The 18,701-nt window shown below is 45.5% G+C and overlaps 1 protein-coding gene and 1 non-coding gene across 2 annotated transcripts in view; one reads left to right on the forward strand and one right to left on the reverse strand.

The window, feature by feature from the left end:
- The window catches only part of LOC138296504 (CD109 antigen-like), a 363,929-nt gene that overhangs the window by 272,853 nt on the left and 72,375 nt on the right, over positions 1-18,701 (forward strand). The window contains exon 24 of the mRNA XM_069235675.1: positions 11,027-11,108. Within this exon, the coding sequence (XP_069091776.1) occupies positions 11,027-11,108 (82 nt within the window). The remainder of the gene's footprint in view (positions 1-11,026; positions 11,109-18,701) is intronic.
- On the reverse strand, positions 4,703-4,775 carry TRNAA-UGC (transfer RNA alanine (anticodon UGC)). The gene has a single exon. It is a non-coding gene; the product is annotated as a tRNA-Ala (tRNA).

The following is an 18,701-nucleotide window of genomic DNA, read 5'->3' on the forward strand; positions in this document are numbered from 1 at the left end:
ATGGCATAAGCGATTATCTGGTTTCGCTTTACATACTTTCTGACATAACCTTTATTGATATTACCCTTTGACTCCATTGTTGAGGGGGGAAGACCTTCATACCTCACAAGTCAAGGTATCTCCCTTACGAAGAGGGGGGGCTACCTTGACCCCCCTTCCCCCACCTCGGTCCGAACATACAGTTTGTATCTGTTTGACTGCCACCTTCCAATCTGCTCAATTGTCCTTGGTGGCAAACCTTCCTTAAAAGCAGTCGTGGCAGCTCAAATTCTAAAGGAATGGGTTGACTATTTCTGTCCCTTGCATCCTGCCTCTGAAAGTGCCCACTTCAGTACACTTCGGTATTGAAATTGGGTGAGAGGTTGTCCATCCTGGTGAAGTAATAAGTATCCTGGTAGTGTGGGACGGTAAGCCATATACTTCACGAGCAGCTCTATTGGGCTGTACCTTGGGTCCCCCAATCTGGTCAACCTGACTACCGCAGCTTTCCCTCTCTGGTCTGTTTTGAATGCCTCACTGTCAGTTCAACCAAATTCTGCCCCATTTTGACATCCTCCACCCTTAGTGTCCTATACACCGTGTCATTCCTTGCTTTTGCTACTAGCTCAGAAGACCTGAAGGCTCTGAAAAAAGCTAGGGAAAATGTGGTGGAGAATAATAGCTCCTCATACTGCGAGCTACAGATGTTTGTGAGAGTCCCTATCAAGCCCTTTCACATGGTCAAATCAATGGGTGCCCTTTGGTCTTGTGTCTTTACTTCTTGCCTACCTCAGCCCTGCAGTGCTGCCCTCAGTGGGAAACCTGCTGTTGGATCCTTTTCCTCCTTCAGCTTAGTAAAGTGGGCTATTGCTGTCAGATGTCTCAAAACCCATGCATGCAATTTTCTACTATCTTTTGCCTAAAGCACAAACTGCAGTACTTTTCTGTCAGGCGGGTGGTCCTCCCCTGCTCCCAGGGACTGGGCTACAGCCATAAACTTTTTGTAGCACACCCTGTCCCTGACTCGGGTCCCCAGAGCCAATGATAACACTCCCAAGGCCCATATCCTTTGCTCCACTGTACCAAACACCAGCATTCTGCCTTGAAGGGTGTCATCTCTTCCATCGCCTGGGGATAAGCCACCCGGAATTTCGCCCACTGAAAATGAGAAAGAGCATCAGCTGCTACATTCTTCACCCCTTGGACATGGCATGCTCGAAATTCTACTTTTCTTAACAGACAAACTTTTACTAATTCCCACAACAGCCCAAACAAGATGGGGCAACTCCCGGACTGTCAATTAATCGCCTGCACTACTCTGACCAGAATGTGAATCTCCTGTTAGCCAGCACCTGCAGCCATAGATGTAGCGACACAACAATGGGGAACATTTCTAGCACCATGATGTTCTTTGTCAGGCCATGTTTTCTCCATGCATTCGGCCATTTTGCCGTGCACCACTCCCGGCCCAGAACAGCTCCAAAGCCCTCTATCCCTGATACATCTGTGAAGAGCTGGATCTGCTGACTGCTGCACCATGGGGCACACCACAGCAGTGCCCCATTGAATTCCCTGTGTCTTCTCAGGCGCCAATGGCACCCCTAATGCCTGACTCATGTGCTGAAATGCCTGGAGGGTTTCGCTGCACTAGCTGGAACCCGCCCTACAGATGAAGAGGAAGTCCTCTAGGTAATACAGTGCTCCCCGGGGTGTTCCTCTGTCTCAAGGCCCACTCCAGGAAACATGTGAATGTTTCGAACAAGGAACATGACACCGCACAGCCCATAGGCATGCATTTATCGTAGAAGTATTGATCTTCCCACCGGATCCCTAGGAGGTGAAAGCTATCCAGTTGGACTGGGAGAAGGCAGAAAGCCTGCTGCTTGTACCAGGTTGACTGCTTCGTCGAAAGACGCATAGGAGCCTGAGCATGTCCCCACCTGCAGGTGGTCATTTACTGACCGGTCCTTGGGGTAGGAGAGATGGTGAATCATTCTGTATTTTCCAGGCTCCTCAATGTCCTTTACTCCCCTCTTTGTTTTGCTCTCTTTTTGGGAGGTTGACGGGGGTTCTGTTAGGTCGTGGTCAACCCTGTCTTTCTTGTTTCTCTTTGCTTCCCGGCAGCAGTGGCCCTTGCTGGTCTCTTCTTTTTTTGCCAGCAGCCTGCTACTTTTGTGGCTTTGGGACCCCAGGCCAGAATCCGATGGCGGCAACATGTCAGAATCAATTCTGGCGGGTGTTGCTGCCTGTTGCTGCTCTCCCTGCATCTTCAACATCTTCCTTGCCCACTCCAGGCCTTTTGCTTGCCCCCTGGCCATGAACTTCGCCAAGACTTCAGTTTCCTCCTGGTTGACCTCAGGTGAAAACAAAGACAAGGAACCCTGGTCTTCCATCTTACCAGTGTGCGTGGGAGTGAGTGAATTGACTCTGCAATTGAGAGAAAACAACTTTACCATTCTGTGCTATAAACTGTGTCACCTGGATTACTGACTTGTTCACCATTTGCATACCGCTGCCATGGTGAGTCCATAGTGGGCTAGCACCCTTCTGATGCTCACTCTGACTTCCCCCACTCCGGCCCTTAACGAGATAGAAGACATGGCCCCACTGCCTTCTATAGTGGGCAGCCCATTCAGAAAGGTACGCTGCTGGAAATGTCGTCCACTGCTGGCCCGGCCTGCCCCTCGCAAACCACCCAGATGAAATCCGCTAGCCGGCATTGTCATCCTGCATTTTGTTAGGGGTCGCTCCCTCTTACCTGGTGTTGTGGGGTTACTACCTCAAAGCCCTGGCCCAGCTGGCACATCGCAACTCCACCCTCATAATGGGATCTTCTGCTTGCTGCTAGAATTGCCTCCATGTGACTGTTTTCAGTATCTCCCCACTTTGCCCCCGATACCTATGTTACCCTCGGCTTCCACTCTTCTGCTGCTGTCCGACTCGGTCCCTACACCGGCTGATCCTTACCTCCAACAGTGTGGTGCCAATCTCGATCCCCTGGCTGACAGGTGGCGTAAATGAGTGACTGGCAGGGTGTAACTGCCACCCTTGTTTGCTTGCCTTTGCTTCTAAAGGCTTCTTAACAGAGGAGAAATTGCAAATGTTAGTTATCGAGATTCAGTCTTAACACTCAATACCGATCCGGTTAAAGCACATGTGAAGTCCCACTTTCGCATATACGTGTCCCCCCTTTACAACAATCGTGCAATGCCTCTCAGTAATTGAGATCAGCTCCAATCCCTGTTGTTGGGGTGGCTGGGCAAATCGCCTGGACTGCCCTGCTACCCGTGCTGTCCAATGTGCCTCCCTCACAAGGCAATCCCAACTTGCAACATAGCCCAGCGTACCCCTTTCGCCAACAGAGACCAACCTGTCTGGGTCGCAAGCGCTGGATCTCAGCTATATTTAACATGGCAATTGCCCTTCCCACCCCACCGACCAACAATCTGCCTGCCCTTTGCACAACGACACCACGCCATAGTTGTTCCCATTATAATATCCTTTGTGTTTGTATTTGGGACACTATTCTTCTGTGTTTCTTCATTCATTTTCACCCTTTACTCACTATCACTTCAACACTGCGTGCATTTCTTTAATGTCCCTGCCTAGCACGCACCACCAGGAAGCAAGCACACCCTGTCCCAATAAACCCCAGTGGCTTTTTTTTTTTTGCCTCCTTCTCTCCCCTCACCTTATTTTTCCATCACGCATCAATGTTTCATGCTCTCATTCCTGCTCCTTTTCGGAACCTGTGCCTTTGTAACTACATCTTGAAATAAAATCTTGGCTCGTGGCTATCTGACTTGCTTGGGTCAAACCACATCATTTCAATCAGAGGACGCCTGGCACCCCTCCCCTTTGGCACACTACACAATGCATGTTCGGAGGAACACCTTGTCTGCTTACTTCCAGGGAGACTACTAAGAAAAGCATTTCCAACTGGCATGTCTAAATTTGTGTAATAATTATGTGTATTTATGGGCTACGACGGAACTGGTGGAATAATTTTTTTTTCTGAACTGATAATTTCTCCTGAAATGAACAATTATCATCTTTAAAATGTGATCCTGGACATGAACGCTCAATCATGAAAGCCCAGCCCCTGCGTTCCGGACAGTCAATGCGCGGACACACATAATCCAAAAAAAAACACTGCGCATGGTTATCTCTGCGCGCAGGGCCGTTCACCTTTGCCAGTAAGGGGAGGATGGGTCTTAAATAACCTGGACCTCCAGACTTCCGGCCAATTTTGAGGCTGGGGGTGGGAGGTTTATCTACCAGCCTGTCCTTGACAAAACCTCGAGGCGCTTCAGCGCGCCGCGCTGGAGAGGCACACCACAATCTCGCCGGACCTAAAAAAAAACACACACTTCACATAAATTCCGCTCAAGGCTCTGAGTGTGCTGTGACGTCGCAACACACTAAGCATGGATTTGAACCCCCCCATTGGGAGGGCTTAAGACACCAAAAGCCGTTGACCAGGCCTGTGAGCTACAGTTCCCTAAAAAATCTGCCACAAGTTTATTAACCCGCACCGAGCCTGTATGGGCATGCAAGGAGTGCATTTAATTGCTTTTCCTGAATCTCCTAGGTTGGGCCTAAAAAGGTTGTTCCGTGGAGCAGGGGTGCTTTTGGTGCATTTGAATGCCAAGCCCACCCGTGCACTCGCGTGGTATTGTGCGCTGTGAGACTAAAGCACGTTTATTGTTGGCATAGATCACACTGGAGATGCCGGTGATTGAACCCCGGGGCCTCATACACGCAAAGCATGCGCTCTACCACTGAGCTACATCCCTGACGGGGTACAACGACCGCACCACTGGAAGCTGACAGATATCCCCTATGATGCCCCCCCCCGGGCCTACCCGTCTCACCTCCAAGCACAATGTGCTGCCGTCTCCTCTCTGCCACTGATGTCTGCCGCCGATTACGCAGGTCGCCAAAGAGGCCTGTACCTGGGTGCTGGCCCCTTATGATTCCTCCTGGCCTACTCCTTCCCTCCTGATGCCCTGAGCAATAAAGAGGGTTGGATTACCCTCACCACCTACCGTGGTTACACTAGCTCAGCTTTTATTACCTCCTAGCAGGGGAGCAATATTAGGATGCTGTCCCCTTTATGTCGCCCTGTGTGCGACGTGTCCAGCTGCACTAACTGCATTTTTACCATGTGAGCAAATTATTTGTATGGATCTTCATGGCAACCTGTATGTTTCGCATCCACAAGAGCCCCTGTTCGAATCTCAGTGTTTCTGTATTATGTTTATTAATTTTTACCAGTGGTACCTTCTACTCCAAAAAGGCAAATTGTGAGTGAAACCTTTGCAATAGGAAACATGAGCAAGGTGGCAATAAGTGCCCAGGAATCAGCAGGGGTCCAAGACAACCTGCAGTATCTAATAGGCTCAATCAACACAGTGCTGGCTGAAGACAATATACTTTAATTTGGAGTTTCTAGGTCAGGACATGACATCTACTGGCTACTGTTGTCTTAGATGAAAGGCCTCTTACTAATGTTGCTAGGATAGTTAGTGGGGAGGCAAGGGAGAATGGAAAGAGACCGGACTAGGTAGATCTGAAGGAAAGTAGCCTTTTGGAGATATATACAGAATGTGTGTTTTGCAAGTCTCACTTGTCAAAGAACTGGGCCAAGATTGAAGAAAATGAAAACTAACAAATCTGTACAATGTTGCTATATTAGCTTAGGCAATGGGAATGGAGTAAGCCCTCTCTCACCACGTTGTGTATTTTTCAGCCAGCCTAAAATGTCGTTCTCTACAAATAATTAAATGGAACTTGCCTGGGAGGAGTTTTAGGTAGTCGGAGGATGCCTCCCTATTTAAATTACAAATAACAAGGGTCTCTAGGATCTATGAATGGTATTGGGATTACATGGAGTGGTGAATAGCGAAGGATGACATGAGGCAGGCTGAGTTGATCTTGCACTGGCAGCAACCAACCACCCACTTTGACTCTCATGTCATATATGCAGGGTGCCAGTCTGACTAGGGTTTGACCATGACCTAACTTGTGCTCATCTGCCCTTGGGAACCTTCAGGAGCTTAAGAGGGGCATGGGGCATGAACCCATGCCCACAAATTTAGCTTCTTTTGGCCTAGCAGGAGTAGGAGGAATATGAGTCTTCAAAGAACAGGTAGTTTCTGCTCAGATTACCAGTTTTGAATGCTCTTCTACTTGCTTCTTCATTCATGGAATGTATTTTGTCAGCTGTAGGCAGTATCCTTGCCTTTAAAACACTATGGCTACTGCTGATGTCACCAAGTCCAATACTTGCCCTTTTGGCATCTTTTTACTAACTTGATACTGTTTGTGCCCGGTGCATAATACGACATGGATTACTGATCCTTCTTTTGAATACATTCTATTGTTTTATGTACACACATTGAGCATCCTGCTCCACTTAAGACCAGGCTGGTGCTCTGTAGCAGCCTGTATGTTTTAGTTTTTACCACAATTATAATTTGCGTAACTATAGGTCGCACTGCCTCACCCATCACACCACCAGGCACCCCAAAACATAACTGCACCTGGCTAGTCATCATGCAAGACATGAAACCACTTCCCACATATGCTTAAAACAAAAATAACTCACTTCCAACCACACTCCATGCAGGGTGTACATTTCTATCTATGTTAGTAAGCACTTTAGTGCCATACATAGGATAGTGAGTGCTAAATAAATGATGAAATAAAACAAAATAGTCTTTCGTAATCAGAATAGGATACTCATATTTCAGCCATGAAGAACATATTTTGTGCTGCACTTCCTACCACAGAGTTTGACATGTTGTTCTTCTTGATTGTGTGTTGATCCTATCTAAATGTTGTAAGCTCAGTTCAAGCAAGGGAGGGGAGCAGCTAATTTATTCTTAGTCATTTTGCTGTTCTCTCGATTTCTTCTTAGGAGGGGGGAAGGAACTGAGTGGAAAGTTTTAGTGTTAGTTAGATGTGATAGTAGACTATGCATCTCTCTACTGGACAAGAGTTGGAAGAGCAGAGAATAGAATGTGTCAGATTCTAGTTAGCTAGAATAAAATGATCACAATCACAATACAGGGGTGTCATATAATATATTCTGAAGTCATCGGAGAATAAAAGGGCAGTGGTCCCTGATCCCTGCAGATACAGGAATTTTTACAGGATCTAAATTCTTATTTTTCTTCTAAACACTTCCCTGCCCTCCCCCATCACAATTTTCACACATTTGAGCAGGCTGGACATTTTGAAATTCATCAGGAGAAATATGGAGGAAAACACTTGTACTTGTGTTATTTGATACAGTAATCACAAATTCTCCATTCACAATTCTCTGACTGGAAACTCACAATTTGCTGTATCTAACACACCAAGCAAATACGTTGCTCAGATTACCTATGTTTGCTGGGTGCAGTAAAGGCCATACCCTTTAACAGCCACTCATACCCAGGGCCTAGACCACGCAGGATGAATGTGGTAGTGAACATGTTTCGGAAAGCTGGAGCTGAGCAGGGTGTAGAGAAATGTGGACTAACTGGAAAGGACCTCCTAAATCTTGAGGTAGAAATGGGGAGTGATGGTGTGGTGGACATGGCCCTTCTTAGGGTATTTCCCTGAAACATTTTGCTTTCTTCTCCAGGTTTTCTGTTGACTCCCTTTGCATGACCTTAGGACTCTGGGCACTTTTCCATGTTACTACAGTGGGAAAGAGCATGTTCCCTTCCTACATGTGCCAGGAGGGGGTGCTTATGTGATTAGTTCAGGGGCTGTACCCAGGAGTGCCCTGTAAAAAGATACACCACATACCTGGGACAGGTACAGCCCTGGCTATTAGTTGGATGTTGCACTGAGTGTGCCACCTGCCAGCATAGCCTGTCAAGCATGTATCTGACCTGACAATGCAGGCCTGTGGAGGCGCCGTTGCACTGGTGCTCAGGTTGGTACTTCTAACTCCATAGCCAATCCTGAGTGGGCCCGCTGCTACCCCTAGAGCACTCCCTGAAGGGCAAGTCAGGTGGTAGACGGAAGGCTGGGCAGGTACACATGGGTGTTCCTCGGCTCTTCCCTTAGGGTTTTTCTGATTGTGTATCCAAAGGCCTTTGGGCCCTAGGCACTTACCCACTGTAAGAACAGTGTGAAAGTGTGCACATATGTTAGGAAGTGGCACTGGCCAGTGTCTGCATGCATGCCCACTGGTGTTCCAAGCATGTATTGAGCCTGTCATAGCAGGCCTGGGTGTGCACACTTGCACCTATGGTGTTCTTAAACATGAGTCCAGCCTGTCATAGCAGGTCTGTGTATGCTCACTTGCACCTATGGTGTTTTTAAACATGGGTCCAGCCTGTCATAGTAGGCCTATGTGTGCACACTTGTACCTATGGTGTTCTTAAACATATGTCCACCCTGCCAATTCAAGCTTGTGTGTATGCATGGGCATATATGCCCAGGGAGTGAAGAATACCCATGTGTGTTTTCACTGCATATGATAGCTGCTTTGCCCAAAGGTTAACATTGGGGAAGTTTACAATTACTCCTAGCTGCAATAGTGGAGGGCAGCGGAGCAGCCTCATAATGTTTGCTATCACTGATTTTCATCTTGACAAAATCCTTTCTGCGGTAAAGGTGGTTTTGTCAATAATAACCTTGAAATGCCACTTCTAGAAAGTGGGCATTTCTATGCTGTAAAACACTTTTTTGCCTTTTACATTTGACTCTAATCAACACTGGAGGCTGGAGGAGCACTTCTGTGCATTCCCCAGCGATAGCTATAAACGTTGGGCACACAACTGGACGACAGATCTCTGCCATTTGAGGGCCTGTCCGGATAGATTGAAGGGAGAGGTTTTTACAACTGGACTCTCTGAGCCAGATCATGGCCCCATTAAAAGTTACAATCTGCAATCCATGGCCCCATGGTAGACAGGACAGAAATTTAGGGGAGACATCTGTGGTTCGAAGGGAAATCCTCTGAACCACCTCCAACTTCAGAGACACACTACAGTATAATTACTGGTGCCACACTGCAGCAAACTATAGATCCGCTTGTGAGAAGGCAGGACTGGAGATACTGGACTGCATGGTACACTCTGCCAAAGGAATCTTTTGTGCACAAGGAGTAATTAATGCCCTTGGAAGGGACCGCACACCTTTCCTGAATTGCGGCTGGCCTGGGCTCATTGTCTGCTGCTGTGTGGCACCCCGAAGTGTGCTTTCAAAGAGCTTGTTGGCTTGCCCCTTGTTCTCTGGTGAAGGTCTGAAGGACATCAAAGACCTCCCATGAGGGACCTACACCTTTTACCTGTGACATCTGGAGAACGGTGCCCTCCTAAGTGCCCACATCATCTGCTGGATTTTATCTGGCAGAAGCGGTATGAGTGTGGAACTAACTATTGCACCTGTAGACGGGTGCCTCGACATGCATAAGCGTCTTGTTGGTGGTGAACATATTCTGTTGCGGGACCCCGCATGGACCGCTCCATCAATTGTGCTGCACTTCTCTCACGTGTCATGCCACCTGCATGCTCACTGCGTGCGATGTCGAGTTCACGGGTTGCAACCCTCAGAGGTCGGGCATACCCGTAGCAGTGCCGCAATCTACCACATTTGGCACAGCTGAACTTGCACCTCTGTGTATGACCAGAATTGCCTGGTGCAACTCAAGTCTTCACACACCAGACATTGTGCCTCATTCGAGGGAGGTATGGAATTGGTAACTCTTCATGTGTGAATGGAATTGTCTGGTTCCGAATCCAGGAATCGTGCACAAGAGGTTGTGCTTCATTCCATGGATGCACGGAGGAGCGGATTTGTGTACTGGAGTGCCCGACTTGGCTAGGCACTATTGTGAACGTTGTGTGTCCTACAGTGACTCTCTCCCAGTGCTTGGCAGAACAGGCCCGTGTCGGAACACATGATGCAGTGACCTTTGAGTGGAATTCCCAAGTGGAGGCTAAATCTCCATTTGTCGACTGCTGCTTGATCAACCTGTTATCAATTTTTCCCGCTACCTCTCCCCCAGGACCCGGAATAAGTGTGACTTTGTCCGCAATCAGTCTAGTACTCGAAGAAAGGTTTTTTTCATCTCTAGCCTGTGGGGCTGGGCAGTAGGGGTTGGTTGAAGGGTGGAGGAGAGTTTGGGCCCATAGCATCTGCGAGTACAGAAACAACTGACCTGCCGGATATCAGTTCACTGCATTAGCTTGTGGGAGCGAGTGTGTGAAAGTGTGTTCTATATGAGCCTGTCTGCCATGGCACTGTACAGCAGTGTGGAGTGAGTGTGTGGGAGTGACTGCTTGTGATCAACTGTTCTACATACACATTGTTTCCTTGCCAAAAGATTTTCACTTATTGACATTCGTTTTTACCCCTTCGGCCTAGGCCCCCAAGACTATTTAAAAGTGTTGTAATATCGGTGTGTACACATTGCTGCTATTGTTGTGAACCGGGGTGCACCCTATAACTGTGTGGTATCCAACTGGAATAATTTCTAGGGTGGGTCTCATTCTCACAACGATTTACACTGCATGAGGCTGTTTTCCCAGGTGTATATATTGCTGGTTTTTACAGGGTTCAGCCTAGTACTGCTAGCGATATTCCCGAATATGGTTTATGCCCAGAAGTACATGATTTACATGTTGTGTTAGTTGAAATGTGTGTTGAATACAGATCTTCTTCACATACACAGAGTGTGAAGTTTCTTTTGTGAGTCTGGGTATTTATTGTGTATGACTGCTGTGCCAATGCTTTACACATTTCCCATGTGTTAAGCCTGTCTGCTCAGTGCCAAGCTCCCCAAGGGCGAGTGCAGGTTATACAGTGAGAGTAATCACCCACTGCTGATGGGAGTGGTAAGTTCTGCCTGGCTAGGGCCTTGCCTCAGCCAACCACAATGTGCTGCATTCAACATGGTGCAACAGCATCACTGTGTTATGCTCAGAATTTTCATATGTAATTGGAAAAGACAACTGCCTGCTGTACTGGAAAGTAGACCCATTTTGCTTCTGCTCTTGGCTTGATGTCTCATTTACATTTTTTATGTTGTTTCTCTTCATAGGTTATCAAAGAGAATTGACTTACAAGAGGCATGATGGATCTTTCAGTGCTTTTGGAAACAGTGATAGTTCAGGAAGTAGTTGGTAAGTCAGAAAAACACAATTACGAGATTCATTAATTCTATTGAATGGTATTGGTATAACATAGTACAGATTATCTTTTTTTCATGAACTCTTCAATTATTTGCAATTCGTTTTTCTCTGTTCCATGCTTCATATTTACTTTATCTACATTACTCAATACTATTACATATTCACAACTGTCAAATATTTCCTTTAAAGTTAGCGATTTCTAACTTGGGACATAATATAACTTTTAGTTGCTAGCTGGCATGCAAGCTGCTTGTATAAAGAAAGAAAAATGTTAGATAACACAAGAACATATTTTGCTGGAACACAGTATAATATGTCTAAAATATTTCAAATACAGCATATTTAAGCATGGTATACCAGTGTTATGATGTCAATATTCCTACTCAATAAACATTCTTACTTAAAGACCTGCCTTAAACTATTAAAGTACATCTTTTCATATTTAAGAATAAGAATCATCAGGAAATGCATGAGATGAAATGTGGGAAGATTTGGAAGATTAGCACTTGTCCAACGTGCCCAGAAAGAAAACCACACCTGCCCAAATTCTCCACTGCCTCCTAAATTACAAACTCCAAAGGAAGAAAAGGGCTTGAATGTTACTGATGCCTCTCAAGCCCTCTTATGGTTCAGCTGCCCTTTCCACTGGTACTTTGGTGTTTACTACTGTGTGATCACAGAACTTTAACATTCTACTACACGTCTGTCTGTTGAGAAGTTATATTTCACTTGGCTGATTTATATATACCTCACTAAAATTCAGTCTGCCCCATTCCTATAATCCATCCTTAAAGAAAAACACTATTTAGTGCCAAAAATGTAGCAAAGCAAACATGAAGAATATTGCTTTTCCATCCTAACATACCACAGCTCCTTCTCCCAATATACACTCTTAAAGGTTGCTTGTTCAATGTGTGCTACCCTTGCATTTATTGAATCAACGCCTGTATTGATTTAGATCTGCTCCATCGTAAACCCCTCCGAATACACTAGTCTTAGTAACTTATGGATGTAAAGAGCCATCAGAGTTGTCCTAGTACTCATGGGAGGACAAGGAAGAGTGGGAAGACACAGGTGAACTAACTGTTAAAGCTGAGAAATCCTAGCTATATTTTAGACCAAATAGTGGATTTCACACACTAGGCCCTTGCAACGAATCAAATTTGTTTTGAGGGGATGTCATTCGGAATACATCATAAACATCATAAAATAACATATAGAAATCATTTCAACCTCAATACCCATACCAGTGTATTAAGAAGCTAACAATTTATTCCCCTAGATTAACAAAGCTAAAGTCACAAAAATAATTCTCAAACACAAAAGATACATGTAGAGAAACAACAAAGGCTGACTCAAACGCCGGATATATCTGAGTTTAATCAACGCAAAAAGACAAATGATCTCAATAGTTATAACACAAAACCATAGCAACAATACCTGAGCAAGAGATATAGAATACATCTGATAATGATAAGACAAAATGTTTAAAGACAAAGTACTGCCTTTCTAGCCTCTAATTAGCATCGACATGTTGGGCTTCATGTGAAAAGTTTTAGTAACACAAATCTAGAAAACATCTGGCTATGGCTCTATCAAAACACTATGCATAAGCAGCAGTATATAAACCTTTGCAGCTGCTACCTGAAAAACATAAGACAAATAACAATTCCAATTCTATACATTACCAAATTATTACAGTAATCAGCAACAATGCCTGCTTCATCCGTGGGACATCAACATCAGGCACCAACATCAGAACATGAACAGAATTAAGGATAGGGGTAATGGTTTAGAATTTTGGACTATAAGATACACTAAACCATCCAAGCATAAGTTCAATATTTGATCAGACATAAACTAATAAAGTACCAAAACGTGAATAGACTATCTGGAAAACATGAAATGTCGAAGTGACAGATCATGGACAAAGAGCAACTGCACACTAACTCATGGTGACTGAACATTAAATTAAACTTTAAAATAATTGGATAACGCATAAGGTGAGAAAGTTATGACCTATCAGAACCTTAACAGATATCAAAATTATACAATTAGTTTATTCCAAGTTCTTCTATTTGCTCTTATTCCATTGACAAAATCTAAACGAATACATTTTATATTCTAGACTTCCCCTTCTTCCGCCTCATTTGTGGATCCTTTGTTTCTACTCCACCAAAATACGAAGTCACAGGAAAAACGATTACAAAATTAGTAGTTCATCGTCTCTTTACCCTCAAAGAAAGGCATACAAGTTAGAAACATCTTCTTAAACAATGAAGTCGGTCAAGCTATGGAACACATTAGAAACAATTTAAACAGATTGCATTATACGATGACCTTGCATCTGCTTCTACTTCAGTCCAGCAGATGTCACTAAATACACATTTATTTCTAGTATTTGTTTAGGTTAAGAAATACACTCTCTTGTAAAGACAAAATAATTTCATCAGCTTAAGTTAGCTTGGGCAAAATATAGGCCTCACACAAGAAGGTGACCATATAATAATATTATTATCTAATTAATACACCCATTAATCTGTAAGTATGATTACCTAAAGACTCAACATTTTATCAGTAATTTTTCTACTTCCACAATGTCTACTGGTAATTTATGGATGTAAAGAGCCATCAGAGTTGTCCTAGTACTTATGGGAGGGCAAGGAAGAGTGGAAAGATACAGGTGAACTAATCAACCTGTTCTGCTTCCATGAATGTTCCCTCACGGTCTTGATGCAGTTTTTTATCATATCACAAAGCCTGACATCAAAGCAAATATGCAGCATTCCTTACACCAGTGATAACTGGATTCTCACACTTGTAGGGAATCGCTCCTGTTTTCATGCTTACCACCTTCATGGATGACAACTGCTCCCGATCATTAATGTTTGGTTTGAAGCCTGTAGGAAGTTGCCTCTGTATGCACTATTTCAAAGTAAGGAATAGTATGCACAGAGTCCAAGGGTTCCCCTTAGAGGTAAGATAGTGGCAAAAAGAGATAATACTAATGCTCTATTTTGTGGTGGTGTGGTCGAGCAGTAGGCTTATCAAATGAGTAGTGTTAAGCATTTGTTGTACATACACACAGGCAATAAATGAGGAACAAACACTCAGAGACAATTCCAGGCCAATAGGTTTTTGGATAGAAAAATATATTTTCTTAGTTTATTTTAAGAACCACAGGTTCAAATTTTACATGTAATATCTCAAATGAAAGGTATTGCAGGTAAGTACTTTAGGAACTTTGAATAATCACAATAGCATATATACTTTTCAAATAAAACACATATAGCTATTTTAAAACTAGACACAGTGCAATTTTCACAGTTCCTAGGGGAGGTAAGTAATTGTTAGTTCTTGCAGGTAAGTAAACCACCTACGGGGTTCAAGTTTGGGTCCAAGGTAGCCCACCGTTGGGGGTTCAGAGCAACCCCGAAGTTACCACACCAGCAGCTCAGGGCCGGTCAGGTGCAGAGTTCAAAGTGGTGCCCAAAACGCATAGGCTTCAATGGAGAAGGGGGTGCCCCGGTTCCAGTCTGCCAGCAGGTAAGTGTAGGAAAGTACCATCTTGCCAGGCATGTTACCCCCATTTTTCACTGTATATATGTTGTTTTAGTTGTATGTGTCACTGGGACCCTGTCAGCCAGGGCCCCAGTGCTCATAAGTGTGCCTGAATGTGTTACCTGTGTAGTGACTAACTGTCCCACTGAGGCTCTGCTATCCAGAACCACAGTGGTTATGCTCTCTCATTTCTTTCAAATTGTCACTAACAGGCTAGTGACCAATTTTACCAATTTACATTGGCTTACTGGAACACCCTTATAATTCCCTAGTATATGGTACTGAGGTACCCAGGGTATTGGGGTTCCAGGAGATCCCTATGGGCTGCAGCATTTCTTTTGCCACCCATAGGGAGCTCTGACAATTCTTACACAGGCCTGCCACTGCAGCCTGAGTGAAATAACGTCCACGTTATTTCACAGCCATTTTTCACTGCACTTAAGTAACTTATAAGTCACCTATATGTCTAACCTTTACCTGGTAAAGGTTAGGTGCAAAGTTACTTAGTGTGAGGGCACCCTGGCACTAGCCAAGGTGCCCCCACATTGTTCAGGGCCAATTCCCCGGACTTTGTGAGTGCGGGGACACCATTACACGCGTGCACTACATATAGGTCACTACCTATATGTAGCTTCACAATGGTAACTCCGAATATGGCCATGTAACATGTCTATGATCATGGAATTGCCCCCTCTATGCCATCCTGGCATGGTTGGCACAATCCCATGATCCCAGTGGTCTGTAGCACAGACCCTGGTACTGCCAAACTGCCTTTTCAGGGGTTTCACTGCAGCTGCTGTTGCTGCCAACCCCTCAGACAGGTTTCTGCCCTCCTGGGGTCCAGCCAGGCTTGTCCCAGTATGGCAGAACAAAGGACTTCCTCTGAGAGAGGGTGTTACACCCTCTCCCTTTGGAAAATGGTGTGAAGGCAGGGGAGGAGTAGCCTCCCCCAGCCTCTGGAAATGCTTTCATGGGCACATTTGGTGCCCATTTCTGCATAAGTCAGTCTACACCGGTTCAGGGACCCCTTAGCCCTGCTCTGGCGTGAAACTGGACAAAGGAAAGGGGAGTGACCACTCCCCTGACCTGCACCTCCCCTGGGAGGTGTCCAGAGCTCCTCCAGTGTGCTCCAGACCTCTGCCATCTTGGAAACAGAGGTGCTGCTGGCACACTGGACTGCTCTGAGTGGCCAGTGCCACCAGGTGACGTCAGAGACTCCTTCTGATAGGCTCCTTCAGGTGTTGCTAGCCTATCCTCTCTCCTAGGTAGCCAAACCTTCTTTTCTGGCTATTTAGGGTCTCTGTCTCTGGGGATTCCTTAGATAACGAATGCAAGAGCTCATCCGAGTTCCTCTGCATCTCTCTCTTCACCTTCTGCCAAGGAATCGACTGCTGACCGCGCTGGAAGCCTGCAAAACTGCAACAAAGTAGCTAAGACGACTACTGCAACTCTGTAACGCTGATCCTGCCGCCTTCTCAACTGTTTTCCTGGTGGTGCATGCTGTGGGGGTAGTCTGCCTCCTCTCTGCACTAGAAGCTCCGAAGAAATCTCCTGTGGGTCGACGGAATCGTCCCCCTGCAACCGCAGGCACCAAAGAACTGCATTACCAGTCCCTTGGGTCTCCTCTCAGCACGACGAGCGAGGTCCCTTGAATCCAGCAACTGTGTCCAAGTGACTCCCACAGTCCAGTGACTCTTCAGTCCAAGTTTGGTGGAGGTAAGTCCTTGCCTCCCCACGCCAGACTGCATTGCTGGGAACCACGACTTTTGCAGCTACTCCGGCCTCTGTGCACTTCCGGCGGAAATCCTTTGTGCACAGCCAAGCCTGGGTCCACGGCACTCTAACCTGCATTGCACGACTTTCTAAGTTGGTCTCCGGCGACGTAGGACTCCTTTGTGCGACTTCGGGTGAGCACCTTTTCACACATCCTTGTAGTGCCTGTTTCTGGCACTTCTCCGGGTGCTGCCTGCTGCTGAGAGGGCTCCTTGTCTTGCTCGACGCCCCCTCTGTCCCCTGACGCAATTGGCGACATCCTGGTCACTCCTGGGCCACAGCAGCATCCAAAAACACTAACTGCACGATTTGCAGCTAGCAAGGCTTGTTGGTGGTCTTTCGGCGGGAAAACACTTCTGCACGACTCTCCACGGCGTGAGGGATCTGTCCTCCAAAGGGGAAGTCTCTAGCCCTTGTCGTTCCTGCAGAAACCTAAGCTTCTACTGTCCAGTAGCAGCTTCCTTGCATCCACAGCTGGCATTTCTTGGGCATCTGCCCATCTCCGACTTGCTTGTGACTTTTGGACTTGGTCCCCTTGTTCCACAGGTACCCTCGACTAGAAATCCATCATTGTTGCATTGCTGGTTTGTGTCTTTCCTGCAGAATTCCCCTATCACAACTTCTATGTCCTTTGGGGAACTTTAGTGCACTTTGCACTCACTTTTCAGGGTCTTGGGGTGGGCTATTTTTCTAACCCTTACTATTTTCTAATAGTCCCAGCGACCCTCTACAAGGTCACATAGGTTTGGGGTCCATTCGTGGTTCGCATTCCACTTTTGGAGTATATGGTTTGTGCTGCCCCTATCCCTATGGGTCCCCATTGCATCCTATTGTAACTATACATTGTTTGCACTGTTTTCTAAGACTATACTGCATATTTTTGGTATTGTGTACATATATCTTGTGTATATTTGCTATCCTCATACTGAGGTTACACTCTGAGATACTTTGGCATATTGTCATAAAAATAAAGTACCTTTATTTTTAGTATATCTGTGTATTGTGTTTTCTTATGATATTGTGCAAGTGACACTAGTGGTACTGTAGGAGCTTCACTCGTCTCCTAGTTCAGCCTAAGCTGCTCTGCTAAGCTACCATTATCTATCAGCCTATGCTGCTAGACACCCTATACACTAATAAGGGATAACTGGGCCTGGTGCAAGGTGCAAGTACCCCTTGGTACTCACTACAAGCCAGTCCAGCCTCCTACATTGGTTGTGCAGCGGTGGGATAAGTGCTTAGAGACTACTTACCACTCTTGTCAGTGTACTTTTCATAAGAGAAAAATATACAAAACAAGTTCAGTGTGTGTACACATAGCTAAAAAGTTTTGCATTTCCTCTTTTCACTCTTTTCTAAGTGCTGAAAAGTACTTCTAAACTTTCTAAAAAGTTCTTAAAAGTTTAACAAGTTTTTTTTCTGTCTTTCTAAAAAGTTCTGAAAACTTTTTTTTTCACTTTTTCTATCACTTTAACTCTCTCTAAAAATGTCTGGGACAGGCCAAAATGTTGATCTGTCCAAACTTGCATATGATCACCTTAGCTGGAAAGGAGCAAGGAGTCTCTGCATAGAGAGAGGTTTGAGTGTAGGGAAGAATCCTTCCTTGGAATTGTTACTTAACATGCTTAGAGAACAAGATAAGGCCAAAAGGGCCCCATCTGTTGAAAAAGTAGCTAATGGTTCCCAATCTGATCTAGGGACACCCCTAGGAAAAGATTCAGGAAAGAAACTTCAGAGCCTGCCCATTACTAGACAGTCTAGCATAGTTGGTACTGGTGTTGAGTCACACCATACAGATAGTGTTGTCTCACATCATAGCAAAAGCATTCATTCTCACCACAGTAGAAGTGATGTTTCTGTTAACCAAGCTGTTAGGGTGCCCTCTGTAAGGGATAGGTCTCCTTCTGTCCATTCTCACCATACTTCTGTTTCAAGGCATGTCCCTCCCACCCACCCTGATGACAGATTGTTAGAAAGGGAGCTCAATAGATTGAGAGTGGAACAAACCAGACTGAAGCTCAAGAAGCAACAGCTGGATTTGGATAGACAGACCTTAGAAGTAGAGAAGGAGAGACAGAAACTGGGTTTAGAAACCCATGGTGGCAGCAGCAGTATTCCCCATAGTCATCCTGCAAAAGAGCATGATTCCAGGAATCTGCACAAGATAGTTCCCCCTCATAAGGAGGAGGATGACATTAACAAGTGGTTTGCTGCACTTGAGAGGGCCTGTGCTGTACAGGATGTCCCTCA

Source organism: Pleurodeles waltl, chromosome 5, assembly GCF_031143425.1.
Source record: "Pleurodeles waltl isolate 20211129_DDA chromosome 5, aPleWal1.hap1.20221129, whole genome shotgun sequence".
NCBI classification, from domain to species: domain Eukaryota; kingdom Metazoa; phylum Chordata; class Amphibia; order Caudata; family Salamandridae; genus Pleurodeles; species Pleurodeles waltl.